This window comes from Rhinoraja longicauda, chromosome 33 (assembly GCF_053455715.1).
Source record: "Rhinoraja longicauda isolate Sanriku21f chromosome 33, sRhiLon1.1, whole genome shotgun sequence".
Taxonomy (NCBI): domain Eukaryota; kingdom Metazoa; phylum Chordata; class Chondrichthyes; order Rajiformes; family Arhynchobatidae; genus Rhinoraja; species Rhinoraja longicauda.
In genome coordinates, this window is record NC_135985.1 from 9,691,153 (window position 1) to 9,705,887 (window position 14,735).

At 45.5% G+C, this 14,735-nt stretch overlaps 1 protein-coding gene across 1 annotated transcript in view; it reads left to right on the forward strand.

The window, feature by feature from the left end:
• adamts17 (ADAM metallopeptidase with thrombospondin type 1 motif, 17) overlaps positions 1-14,735 on the forward strand; it is a 222,727-nt gene that overhangs the window by 125,688 nt on the left and 82,304 nt on the right. The window contains exon 11 of the mRNA XM_078427059.1: positions 11,200-11,301. Coding sequence (XP_078283185.1) covers positions 11,200-11,301 — 102 coding nt within the window. The remainder of the gene's footprint in view (positions 1-11,199; positions 11,302-14,735) is intronic.

Genomic DNA, 14,735 nt, shown 5'->3' on the forward strand with positions numbered 1-14,735 from the left:
CACAGCTAGTGACCCTAACTAGTCCAGTCTTGATTGGGACGGGTTTCAGGGGTTATGGGGAGAAGGCAGGAGAATGGGGTTGGGAGGGAAAGATAGATCAGCCATGATTGAATGGCGGAGTAGACCTGAGGGGCCGAATGGCCTAATTCTGCTCCTATAACCTATGAACTTATGAACTGATCTTGGGTGCTGTCAATGTCGAGTTTGCATGGTAGTGTTGTGACGGTGTGGGTTTTCCCGATGTGCTCTGGTTTCCTCCCAGATTCCAAAGATGTGCAAGTTAGTAAATTAGTTAGATTGTACATTGCTCTTGCATAGTTAGTTGGGTGACTGAATCTGGGGCGAGTTTTTGAGATTGTGGGATGAATAACCTGGAATTAATGTAGGATTAGAATGATGAATGCTACAGACTCAATGGGCCGAAGGGCCTGTTTCTGTGCAGTATAACTCCACTTGTAACGGAATGATACAAAAATAGTTGGAATTGGAGTTGGAAACCTGTTAACAGATATGAGCAGATAAATTAGTTGCACGTGTTAAAAAGGCTTGCTTTCATAAGCTGACTGCCAAGTGGAGTGAACATTAGCTTTTTTCTCTCTGTAGATTTTACAGTTACGAATGCAATTTCTTTGACTTTTTAATAAAATGAATATGGCCATCTCCCCTGTTATTAGAGAGAAAAGCATATCTTGCAACAGAATGATTATTAAAAACAATGCAGGGCCTAAGTTGCTGACAGTTTTATGATACAGAGTGGTTAACTGGAACCTATCCTAGATAATGACTTTGTTACCATCTGTGCATCAGTGGCCTCCAGCTCTCTGGCCTTCGTGTGAAAAGTAGTTGAAACCCAGTGCCTGTAGATCAAATTCCATTAGCTTTCAGGTGAACCTATTTAAGTTTTCCTTTGAAGTCTGAAATGGAAATGTTTCAAATTCTTAAAAGTAAGACATTTCAGAGTATCATTAAAACAAGCCTATTGCCACGAAGAAATTAATCTTCATTTCCCATTCTAACTCAAGGGGCTGTTCCTTCAGTCTGCCTTATAGGCTGAGCAGTCCAAATTATGTGGGTGGCTCAGTTGAGCAGCTGGTAAAGCCTAGATACAAGGAACTACTGATGCTGGTTTACACAAGAGGACACAAACCACTGGAGTTACTGAGGCAGCATCTAGAATTTAGGATTTAGAATACGGATTGTTGATGTTTTGGTTTGGGACACTTCTTCAGTCTGAATAAGGGTACCGACCTGAAACATCACCTTTCCATGTCCTGCAGAGATGTTACCTGACCCGCTGAGTTACTCCAGCACTTTGTGTCTGTCTAGCTGGTAAAGCTGCTGACTCAGAGCTCCAGTGACTCGGATTTGTTTCTGATGTGATGGCTCTGTGGAGTTTTCAAGCTCTCTCTGTGAACATGTGGGTATTCTACGGGTGCTCTGGTTTCCCCCCCCCACATCCTGAGAATGTGCAGGTGGTCAGGTACATTGGCCTTTGTTAATCGCCCCAAAAAGTGTCGGTCGATTTAAAATCGAGTTTATTGTACAATGCAGCATCTATGTGTGCATTTGTGTATTTGTGCAAAACAAGACACCAGTGTACAAACAGAATTAATGAACAAGTCCATGGTTGTGCAAGAGGTGGTCTGTCGTGTCCATAGGTGAGGGGTAGAATCTGGAGGGAGTTGATGAGAATGTGAGGAGAATAAATAGGCTGACATAGGTGAACACGGGGTCAGTATTAATGGGTCAGTGCAAACTTAGTGGGCCGAAGGGCCTGTTTCTGTGCTGTATCTCCATGACGCCATGACAGGTGGGCAGCTTCTGCTAAAGGTATTTGACGTTGTTCCCCTTCTCGTTGCCACAGTGGTGGGGCACACGGTTACCCAGAACATCTAAGTGTTGTGCTCACATTTCTCGCATCGCTTGAAAACTGCAGCTCAGTTGCCATCTTTCCAGCGCAATCAAAATGATCGTTCTTGGATAGAAACTGCTTTCGGGCTGATCCTTGACTCCAGATACTCCAGATTTATTACAGAATTTTGGGTGTTACTTTGTGCTGAAGTCAGAAAAAAATGAACAAGCCTGCTCTAATGTCAAATCTGTTTCCAAGAATTGGTGAGATATATTTTCAGAGGAAGTATCTGCTGAGATCATGGAATTTCTTTCTGTATGGTTCCCAGGTGCAAAAGCATCACTCCGCGTCAGTCATGTCTGCAGCCACATCCTGCCCCCTCTGTCACTGCTCTCGGGCCTGATCTGCCCTCCTATGGACCAAAGGGTCTGTTTCCTTTTCTCAACCTTATCCTGTCTCCACGGCAGGAGGAACACTCTCCAGCACAGGCTACTTGAGGTCATTCTTCGTGTTCACAGCAGCACATACATACATACCCAGCAGCTTTGTGGGCTTGAAAATGGTTCATGATGATACTGCACATTGTAAATAATGAACTAGCAGACAAGTTGCAACATTACCGTATGCCAATATTTACAATGGGAAAAAGGGTGGCACGGTGGCACAGCAGTCAACTTACTGCCTTACAGCGCCAGAGACCCAGGTTTGATCCTGACTACGGAGTGTGCACATTCTCTCTGTGACTGCACGGGTTTTCGCTATGTGCTCCGGTTTCCTCCCATGCTCCAAAGACTAATTTGAAGATTAATTGGCTTCGGTAAAATTGTAAATAGTTCCTAGTGTGTAGGATAGTGTCGGTGTGCGGGGTGATCGCTGGTCGGCACGGACTCTGTGGGCCGAAGGGCCAGCTTCCACGCTTTATTTCTAAAGTCTAAAAAGTCTAAAGAAGGGCTTTATTCACAAAATGCTGGAGTAATTCAGCAGGTCAGGCAACATCTCAGGAGAGAAGGAATAGGTGACGTTTCGGGTCGAGACCCTTCTTCAGACTGAAGAAGGGTCTCGATCCGAAACGTCACCCATTCCTTCTCTCCTGAGATGCTGCCTGACCTGCTGAGTTACTCCAGCATTTTGTGAATAAATACCTTCGATTTGTACCAGCATCTGCAGTTATTTTCTTATAAAGAAGGGCTTGATTGAAAGCTCACTGGTAAACCAGTGGTGGGAACTTTTCAGTAATGGAGAAAATGGCAATATGACTTGACAAATTCCAAGGACCAGCTTGGATTCCAGTCCAGGTTTCAGTGGAAGCAAATGAAACATTGCAATTACTTCGGCTGCGATCTCTGTCAGCACTTTTGATCTGGGAACTGATCCCCCAGATGGGAAAATGATTGCTCTGTTATTTTAGGAAGCTGGGAGAAAGAAATCAGGGAAGCGAAGCCAGGCCAGGCTAAGGCCTATCACAGGAGGTGTTACTGGAGTTAAGGACAGAGCCACTGAACCCATTGAAAATTTCAGCTCGTCCGACAGTTTGAATGGACTTAGAAAAGGCCAGACACATCTGACAAACTTTGATAAAATATGCTGTGGGCAGGAGAGTGTACCTGAGTCTTTTTGAATGTATATGTGTTTAATTTATACGGTGTTCCGAAAAGCTTTTGATATATTTCCCCAAAGTTGTTAGTAAAAACCGAGGCTCATGAAAGTGAAGGAGAATTATTGAGTTGGATTAATGAGTAGAATTGAGTTGCGATGGCCCATGAGAACTTCTTTGGAGCCACAGCAATCAACGTTTTAAGATTCCAGACAGTCAAAGGGGATACCTCAAACCCAGTAAGTGTGGAAGCATTAAATTACAAGGACATCAGTAGTTTGAAGGAATAGAGAAAACTGTAATTCTGTATTTCACTGTAGCCAAGCTTCAAGTCATCCACTTTGACCGGAGATGGATGAAACACTTTTAAAATGCGGTGAAAGGCTGGAATTACTGCAGATCCAAAGAGATTTGTAGAATCATTAAAATATAATGGGCAAGAACAGAAACTAGTCCAAGGGACTAATGAAAAGCATGACTTTACAGCTAGAGGACTGGAGGACAACTGGATTGACTGTTCTGGACCTCACTTTTGGAAGCATTTCCTCAAATTTTGAATGATAGTCCAAGGAATGCTTTGTCCGTTGACACACGGCGTAATGCTTCAGTTGTCGGTGAGGCCGAAAACCATCTGATCCTTCTCTCCCAAGGCTGGAGAGTGGAGGATGAGAGGTGGAAGGTGGGATCGAAAACCAGGGCACTGTTGTTAGGATGGTGGTGGTTGGGTTCAGTGGCTGGGAGATTTGGGGATCAGAAGATGTCCAATTGCAGGAACGGCTTGTTTGAGATCACCCCTTGGCAAAGTAGGAGTAAGAGTATGGAGTGGGGTAATATGCACCATGAGAACAGGGACTGTGCTATTGTAAGTGGAGCAAGGGTATGGAGGGCCCAACACTAACTATCACATACCCTCGGTGTCTTGTTCTATGTTCTGGGAGGTACACCATTTGCCTCGTGCCCAGAGCATCTCCAGGAGAACAAGAACCAATATCCTCTCCAATGCTTCAGGGACCTTGCCATGGGTCAACAGTCTCATCTTACACAACAGGACATTAAAATCGAGAATGCTAGAAATACTCAGCCGGCCAGTCAGCGTCTCCAGAGTAGGAAATAGAGTTAATGTTGTAGGATGATTGTTCCTGATGAAAAGTAATTGATGTGAGGTGGTATGATTGTTTCTCTTCTCACACCTGCTGAGTTTTTTTCCAGGATTTCCCCAAAAAAATTCTCCCCTTTCAATTAGCTCAACAACAAAAGTGCCTGGTCAAATTTTACAAGTGACCCAAACGACTCGAAATGTTCACTATCATGTTTCACCTTTGAAAATGATCAATTTTCAACAGATTTTCACACATAAAACTGGTGTATCTCGAGAAGAGTACAGTGTGCTTGTATACTCACGGGCCTGTCGCAAGCAGATGGGCCTAGTATAGACGGGACATCTTTTGGTCAGCATGGGCCAGTCGGGCAGAAGGGCCTGTTTCCGTGCTGTATGATTCTGCAACTCTAAGACCCGACTCTTAAAGATTGGATTATGAGAACAAAGTGCACAGGAATTTAGGGCTAAGAGGTGATTTGTTTGAAGTTACATAGATGTTTCGGGGAGCTGGGAGGACGGATGTAGGCGTCCAGTGATTGAGTGGTTGCTAGGAACCTAGATAGACCACTCCGGTGGAAGGTAAAGAAACAACTCTGCAGGCCGAGATTGTTAGATGCTTGTAGGGCAAATGATGCTGGGCTCGACATTTATTCAAAATCAGATACTGGTAGTTTGTTGTATGGGTAGGCTAAATACCATTTGTATGGCTAAATGTCATTTCCAGTTTTCCTGATGTGTAAGAAGTTGCTGGTTTAAACCGAAGATAGACACAAAAAGCTGGAATAACTCAGCGGGTCATACAGCATCTCTGGAGAAAAGGAATAAGTGACATTTCGCGTTGAGAAGAAAGGTTTCTCCAGAGATGCTGCCTAAGCTGCTGAGATTCTGATAGTTTTTGTTCACCAAGGTTATTTTAGAGGAAGCAGGCTTCTGGACTTAAAACACGGATCAGCCCCATTTTCACTGAACGCTGAATAACGCAAGGCTAAATGGCCGACGGCTGTTCTCATGACACAGTAGTTATAGACCACTGCTCTCTGTAATCTGTCACTCAGATAATTTTGTGTTCTTGCTGTCACAATCTTATATTCTGCTGTTGTCCATCTCCTCAAAAGCTTTCGAGGGTCTAGGTACACATCAACCTCATTACACTCCAGCTGTTGCCATTGCTTTGGAAAATAACTTTCCATGTGCCCTATATATTAAAAAAAATCTGTGTTAGATTCCATTTCATAGTTATGCAAATGCCAACTAATTTTGTCCTGTGGTATAGTCTCTGAACGTTGTCTATCCACCCTCAGGCTAATCAGCCTGTGCTGCCAGTTTTATAAAGCCCCTTTATAAACAGTTGCAGCATTAAAGGAGATGAAAAACTCGCAAATGCAAATCCTGACTACGGGTGCTGTCTCTTTGAAAAGAGACGTTCTCAATGTTTAGTGGGGGGCACAGCCTCACTAATGTTCGAAGATTCTAAAGGGTTTTGGAGAATCCTCCTTGTTGGAATAAAATAAATGGATTCATTGCCTCGACGATAAGATCCCAAGACAAGTTCAATCTGGCAACGTTTAAATATATTATGTGACAAGAATTGAGAAACTTGGCAGATACTTTTACTATTTTTCAAGTGACTGCAATTAATTTTAATTTTTGTTGTCTTCCTTCTTGTCTTGGAGGAAAACTCCTGCCAACTAAGGTCAGTAAGATTTCCAAAAATATTTGAGCATGGATTAGGCTTGGCAACGTTTCTGCCTCTGAGTCAGAAGGTTTATGTGTTCTAGCCCCCCCTTCTAAACTTTGAACATGCAACAGGCAGTGCAAAAGTAAATGAGTGTATGGACTAACCATACAACCCTAATCCTACATCGACAACAAAGCACTATGCATTACCTCGTGCAGTGCAGGTCCACTACTGATAGATGCTGGTCTGGCACCTCCTTTAATCCGGACAAAATTTCGAGAGCGCACTTGAAACCACCCCCTCCCCCAGGAGGTCCACCCTAGGCCGGGTGAGGTGGCTGATCTCGACCTCATCGGGACTTCCGCGGCCGATTGGCGGGTCGCAGTCGGGATTCTGGAACTCCGGCCCGACTGGAGGCAGCAGATCCGTTCCCATGGCCGACTTCAGTGGGCGACTTTGTGAGCTGGCATCTCGGCGGCCTAGGCAGACCGTTCCGGTGCCGTTCAACTCTCGGAGCCCACGTCCTTTGTTGGTCCAGCAAAATGGATAATCCAGCAAGGCTCTGGAACCAAGGGTGCCGGAAAATCGGTGGTGGACAAACTAATTTTATTGCTAGTTGTCTTTTTGCACGAATGTGTTTTTATTGCACAATTTTCTTTCTCTTTAGCCTTGCAGAAGTTCTGTGTGATTTATGTTTTGTGTGTTGTCTGAGTCTGTGCCTGTGAGACAGCCGCAAGCAACATTTTCATTGTACCTGTACCTCACTATTCTTGTGCTTATGACAATAAACATGACTCGATTTGACTGGACTTGACTTGGTGCACTGTCAAAGGTGGCATCCTTCATTTGATACGTTGTGTTTGGAGTTCAGGTGGGTGCTGAAGTTTAGTTTTGTTTAGTTTAGAGATACAGCGTGGAAACAGGCCCTTTCGGCCCACCAGGTCCATGCCGATCAGCAACCCCCGCATATTGACACTATCCTACACCCACTAAGGACAACTTTTACATTTATACCAAGCAAATTAACCTGCAAACCTGTACGTCTTTGGAGTGTGGGAGGAAACCGAAGATCTCGGAGAAAACCCACGCAGGTCACGGGGAGAACGTACAAACTCCGTACAGACGGCGCTCGTAGTCAGGATCGAACCCAGGTCTCCGGCGCTGCACTCGCTGTAAGGTAGCAACTCTACCGCTGCGCCACCGTGCCTCCCATGGTAGTGGACCTTTAGTTGAGACGAAGCAGTTTAATACGCAAGTACTGGTGCCTTGGTTAACTTTCCTGTCGTAACCAGTGCCAACAACTAATAATAAATTCACCCAATCAATCATCTCATTTACCGTTTGTAGAATCTGGTACAAATTTGTAGAATCTATCGTTGACCTTTTATCAAAGATGTTCTGTGAATTCAAAATATATGACAAAATGCGATGTGATTTATCAAATTTCTCATAGAAAATCAGATGGAACTGCTAACTGTACAAAAGCCTCCCATCCACAGAAGATTTAGCTTATTTTTTGCAACCCTTTGCATTTTTATAGTAATATGTTAACACATAACATATGTGTCCTGTCCACCTCTCTCCCTCTCTCTCCCTGCAGCTTGACAGTAATGTGTTTTCTCTCCTTCCTGGTTTCTGACACCGTCCAAGTGCAGGGAATAACACGAAAGTGTGTTTGGTCTTTGAGGGGTACATTACATTATTATGGTGCACCTAGTTTTAGTTTAAGAGATACAACACAGAAACAGGCCCTTCGGCCCACAGGGTCCATGCCATCTCCATACACCAGCACTATTCTACAGGCTAGGGACAATTTACAATCCTTACTGAAGCCAATTAATCTCCAAACCTGGACGTCTCTCGACTGTGGGAAAAAAACGGGGCAGCCGGAGAAAACCCACGCCTTCACAGGGAGAACGTACAAATTCCGTACAGATAGCACCCGTAGTCAGGATCGAACCTGGGTCTGCCACTGCAAGGCAGCAACTCTGCCACTGCACCAATTTGCTGCCCTTTGATCTTTAGGGGTACTTTAAAACACTGTACCTGGGCAGAGGAGGTACACTATCGTTGTGTACTCAATGAATGAGGATATACTACAGTGTACCTGATCTGTGAGACTAAACTGACACTGCCTTATTCTGTGTGGATAAATTAATAATGTAAGCAGTTTGTAGGCATCGTGCGATTTATACACTTGATGGGCAGGGTTACTCGATCAGTACGAAATTTGATAGAAACATAGAAAATAGATGCAGGAGGAGGCTATTTGGCCCTTTGAGCCAGCACTGCCATTCATTGTGATCATGGCTGATCATCCACAATCAGTAACCTGTGCCTGCCTTTTCCACATATCCCTTGATTCCACTAGCCCCTAGAGCTCTAACTAGCTCTCTTTTAAATTCATCCAGTGAATTGGCCTCCACTGCCTTCTGCGGCACAGAATTCCACAAATTCACAACTCTCTGGGTGAAAAAGTTTTTTCTCACCTCAGTTTTAAATGGCCTCCCCTTTATTCTTAGACTGTGGCCCCTGGTTCTGGACTCCCCCAACATTAGGAACATTTTCCCTGCATCTAGCTTGTCCAGACCTTTCATAATTTTATACGTCTCTATAAGATCCCCTCTCATCCTTCCAAACTCCAGTGAATACAAGCCCATTCTTGATGTGGGGAAGCAGGCAGTTTGTGTACTTGCTCTGTGTGCACACACTCTTCACCTTCTCCTCCTCTCAGGGATTGAGGGCGACTCAGATTTTTGGCAGTTCTTCGGCCACTGATCAGACCATTATGGGACTGGCTGACCGTGCCAGGACTGGTGCAGGAGTTGCATGATTTTGCGGGAGAGGAAAGTGTGGGTGGTTTGTGAGGTGGCCCACTTGTCCCACCTGCCCCACGTGGTTTCCGTGTGTTCCCAACTCATGGGTTCAAGGCTCCCGATGCCAACCCGATGGCTGCTTCTGCATTTGGAACGGTCGTGGGTCAAAGATTCTCAGGAGTGAATGAGGAGCATGATGAGTCTCTGGAACTCTTTCCCATCGGTCAGTGGGAGCGGTGTCCTTGAGCATTTTTAAGGCAGAAGTAGATGGAATCTTTGTAAGCAAAGGGGTGAAAGATTATTGCAGGTTGGCAGGAATATGGTGCTGATGATATATACAGCCCAGTCATGCTCTTACTAAATGGAATAGTAGGCTTGAGTGCCCCCTGATTCTAATGGATAGGTTTCTACGTGCTGAAGGTAGACACAAAATGCTGGAGTAACTCAACAGCACAGGCAGTATCTCTGGAGAGAAGGAATGGGTGACGTTTCGGGTCGAGACATTGACTGTATTGGTTTATCACTGTCACGTGTACTGAGGTACAGTGAATAAATGTGTTTATGTGCTGTCCTGCCAAATCAGGCCATGCACGAGTACAATGAAGCCATACACAAGTACCACAGGTAGTTCAAAGAGAAGAATACCAGAGTGCAGAATATAGTGTTATAGTTACAAAGAAACCTGTGCGAACAAACATACAAACAAACATACATACAAATATAGTAATATTGTGTTATAGTCACAAACAAACATACATAGTCTGTTGGAAGAGCAGGAGCTGGATCTGCCAGCCACGTCACAGTGCCCCTCACCTCATGAAAGGGCCGCTGCTCCCTCTCATTGCTGAGACCAACAGAAGAAGGGCTCAGGTTGGGATTTGGCCCTGTGAGGTGTAACAGTGGTGAGTTTTACACGGGGGTGGGTTGGAAGGAGGAGATCACCACACACACCCGCCAGGTCTCGTTTAGAGATACAGTGTGGAAACAGGCCCTTCGGCCCACCCAGTCTGCGCCGACCGGCGATCCCCGTACACTAGCACTATCCCACACACTAGGGACAATTTACAATTATACCAAGCCAATTAGCCTACAAACCTGTACGTCTTTGGAGTGTGGGAGGAAACCCACACAGATCATGGGGGAGAACGTACAAACTCCGTACAGGCAAGCACCCGTAGTCAGAATCGAACCTGGGTCTCTGGTGCTGTAGGGCAGCAACTCTACCGCTACGCTGTCCTGGTGAAGGTGTGTGCATAGGTAACATGCTGGGAACCACAGAATACGGGGAGGAACGGCACCTCTGGAGCCCAGCAGCTTAATTAGTGATGTTGGATGTCTGCAATCAGCAGTTGGGATAGCTCACACGGAGCCAGCAGTGTAATTCAATCAAATCTGAAGCTGATTAGGAAGGAATTCAATTCTTGTTTATCGCTGACTCTTTACAGCAGCAACCAAGGTGGAAATATTATTTGTATGGGATAATTGACTAGCATGGTAGACTATGCATAAAAGGCTAACATTGCTTCAACATCTGTTTCCATACAGAACTTACATACAATTTCCTTGATCAGCACACTGCTTCGACAAGTGGTTTATATTTCTGATTTGTATTATCTGGTAACATGAGGCCAGGGATAGTTCCCACTCTGTTGCCAATGCTGAGCGCACAGTGTCAGATCGTCCCCATGATCTGGGGTTGGCTGCTCCCCGCTGGTGATATTCCAGGGTCAGGAACGCAGTGTTGACAGGCTCCAACTGGCGAACGGTGGGATGGGAGATGTCTATGGCTCTGAACACTGTAGCGACCAAATCAGCTACTGAAAGCAAAGTAAACTCTCCCACTTCACAGAGATGGTTCACGGTTCACTGGTTGGCGTGGGCAAGTTGTGCCGTAGTTCCTGGTTCCATGCTGTCTGACTATGGGAGCAAATAATCTTCGAGCGAAGTGACTGTAAAATTTGATGAAACTAAACAAAAAGTGCTGGAGTAACTCAGAAAGTCAGGCAGCATCTCTAGAGAAAAAGGATGGGTCGGAACCTTTCTTCAGACTCATTTGATTTGATTATAAAATTTGTTGATCTGTTTTTTGTATACGGACTCGGCAGATTTGAGATTTATCATAGCTCTGACCTCTAACCATCGAATCTTCTTTTATTTCAGCATTTGATGTGTTCTGGGCTCTGGTGTCTGGTGGAAGAAGACCTGCCATGCAAAACAAAATTGGATGCTCCCTTGGATGGAACAGAATGTGGTGTTGACAAAGTGAGTTAAAGGCCAGTAGTGTTCTATTAGACCCAGTATTGCTGTGCATTTGTGTGAGACGCTTTTAGATTTACCATGGGCCAAGCACTTCGAGTAGTCCTATTCCAGAAAACCTGGCATGGCGGCCATATACATAGGTTCATAAATTCATAGGTGATAGGAGCAGAATGAGGCCATTTGGCCCATCGAGTCTATTCTGCCATTCAATCATGGCTGACCTATCTTTCCCTCTCAACCCCATTGTCCTGCCTTCTCCCCATAACCCCTGACATCCGTTGTGAGTGAACAAACTGCTTGTTGAACAAACAGACTGCAGCTGAATTTGCAACAATGAAGGAGATTAGTTGGAGCTCAGTAACTCAGCAAAATGGACAATCGACGTTTAGGGTTGAGACCCTTTCTCTGGATTCTTGCCTCATTGCTCTGGCAGTGTGGGTTTAAATCCTGATTCAGGTGAAGTTTGCACATTCACCCTAGGTTTCCTCAGAGTGTTTCTGTATCCTCACACATCCTATACGACACATTGGTTGGTAGGTTGTAGGAACAAAGAATTACAGATGCTAGATAATGCACAAAACGACACAAAATATTGGCTTAACTCAGCAGGTCAAGCAGCATCTCTGGAGCACATGGGTAGGTGACGCTTCAGATCTGAGAAAGGGTCTCGACCCGAAATTTCACCTATCCAGTCTGAGGAAGGGTCTCACCTATCCATGTTTTCCAGAGATGCTGACTGACCTGAGATATTACTCCAGCACCTTGTGCCATTTTAGTTGATAGGTTAATAGGCCCCTGTAAAGTGCTCCATGTGTGTGGGCGTGTGGTAGTATTTTCAGCGTTTCTGGTTTAATTTTAGCCTTTTCATGCTTTATGGAGGACTCAGATTTCCAACAGTTTGGCATAAACACTCTATCCACAGCAGTCTGTACGGAGTTTGTACGTTCTCCCCGTGACCTGCGTGGGTTTTCTCCGAGATCTTCGGTTTCCTCCCACACTCCAAAGACGTACAGGTATGTAGGTTAATTGGCTGGGCAAATGTAAAAATTGTCCCTAGTGGGTGTAGGATAGTGTTAGTGTGTGGGTATAGCTGGGCGGTGCGGACCTGTGGGCCGAAGGGCCTGTTTCTGCGCTGTATCTCTAAATCTAAAAAAATCTCAATCTAGAACCCACCCATAGCAAGTCCCTCATCCCTACCAGCTACAACCCCTTCCCACAGAGCACTCACTTGCAAAACACCCACCAAGACCAATACTCCATGCTGCCAACACTGACTGCCCACAGTAATGCCCAGCCCATTCATCAGCCCTCCCTCCACAGCGCCACCTACCCGCATCACCTCTTGAGAACAACAAGCTCTGCCAGCAAAGTATTCCACCTGCAGCAAGCCCAACCCACGATACAACCCGGCCACAACACAGGCCCGCATCCTTGGCTGACCACAGGACAACAGGCCCACCACACATCCCATCCATAATTCATCCCATAGTTTTGCCACAGACGGCCGTGGAGGTCAAGTCAATGGACATTTTTAAGGTGGAGTTTGACAGATTCTTGATTAGTAAGAGTGTCAGGGGTTATGAAGAAAGGCAAGGGAATGGGGTTGAGAGGGAAAGATAGATCAGCCATGGCATAGATATATATCAGCCATTATCAAGGCGGGGTAGACTTGATGGGTCGAATGGCCTAATTCCACTTCTTGAACTTATGAATCTGGTGCATATTGCCGTAGTATCATACAGCACAGAAACAGACCCTTTACACCGTGGCTCCACTCAAACCCTCAACCACCCATTTGCACTAATCCTACATTAACCCCAAATGTTTATTCCCCCACATTCCCGTTAACTCCCAAGATGCTACCACCCACCTACAGATTGAGAGCAGCTCACAGTGGGTCCAGGGCTGATGTACAAGACACTGAGGCCACTGACTGCTCCACCACATGGGTCCATCCATGGAGAATTTCGGAAGTGGTGATCAGAGAACTAAGTTTCCCGTGGGATCGAAGTCAATGCGTTTGTGACTGACCCTCTGGAGGAATGTTTTGTTTACAGGATGTGGGGCCAGGAACAAGAACAAGGGGCAAGGGGTGGATGGCGAGAGCTGGCGCCGAAGATGTGTAATTTCCCTCAGTGACAGATTCCTAACTGCTCTGTGTGGACAGCCAACCAATTTTAATCACTGTTTCCCGTCTCCAAGTGGGCAGAGTGTAAGTGGCAGGCGTTGGGATTGGCAGTACTGACCCAGGACACAGCCCTGAGAAACGTACTCCACAATGTACGCTGGGGACAGTGTCCTTGTACTGAACTTTTACCTCACTTGCTCCAGTTTCTCTGGTAAGGAAAATGCAAGGTTCAGAGAGTTTGAATAACTTTTGATGTAAATCTCGAGGCCTCAGTTCCTGTGACCCCAGCTAAACCCGTGCCAAGTACAGTCAAAGTTCAGCAAAGTCTTTATTTAGAGGCCTCTTTAAGGTGGAATTCTGCAGCTGAAGATAACTGAGTGTAACAGGGAATGAGATGTGAATTGGCCTTGGTACATACCACTTATCTTTGCTGAGGCACAGTTTGTCCTGCACTTAATCGAAGGAGCAGTGGCGATGGGAGAGATGGAGCTAAGAGATTTGGGAATCCACGCACACAACTCAATAATAGCCAGGGGAAAGTTAAAAAAACAATCACGAAGGTTAATGGAATGTTTAAATTCAGCAGGCTGCAATATAAAGGGTTGAACGTTATCTTGCAGCAGAATAGAGTTCAGGGTGGATCATACCTGGAGTTGCTCTGGAATGCAATGCGGCATTTTATTGCAAATTAGAAACTGGAAGTTTCAGATGGAGGAACGGAACAGTTTGCATTGCAGAGAAGTTTAGTCTAAAGCACGAAAAGTAATTGTCATTGGATCAATATCTGCCACTGAGACCCTGTCTATTTAGTGATGGGAAACAGTGTGTGAAGAGCTGGGCACCAGCACAAGTCACTTAGCACCACTTCACGCAAATCTGGGCCATATCAATAGTGCTAAAGAATTTTTTTCTTTGAGTCATGCAGCATGGAAACAGACCCTTCGGCCTAACTTGCCCACGCCGACCTACGTGCCCCATCTATCCATGTTTTCCAGAGATGTTGCTTGGCCCATCGAGTTAATCCAGCACTTTGTGTCTTTTTTTGTAAACCAGCATCTGCAGTTCCTTCTTTATACATTTTTTGCACTTCTTTTACATGCTACGCCATACTGTAATAGATTTTCCAGTGAACCCGGAGAGTTTAACAGAAGCAGATGTGCAAGTACTCCGGATCCTGGCTCTGGATGCGAACCTGGCCACTGGTCCTCTGGACCCTGTCTCCAATAACAACCCAACCCCATTGTCCAGCGCCCAACACAGGACTCCCAGCTCACCTTGTGGTCGAATGAGTGAGCCTGATGTCAAATCA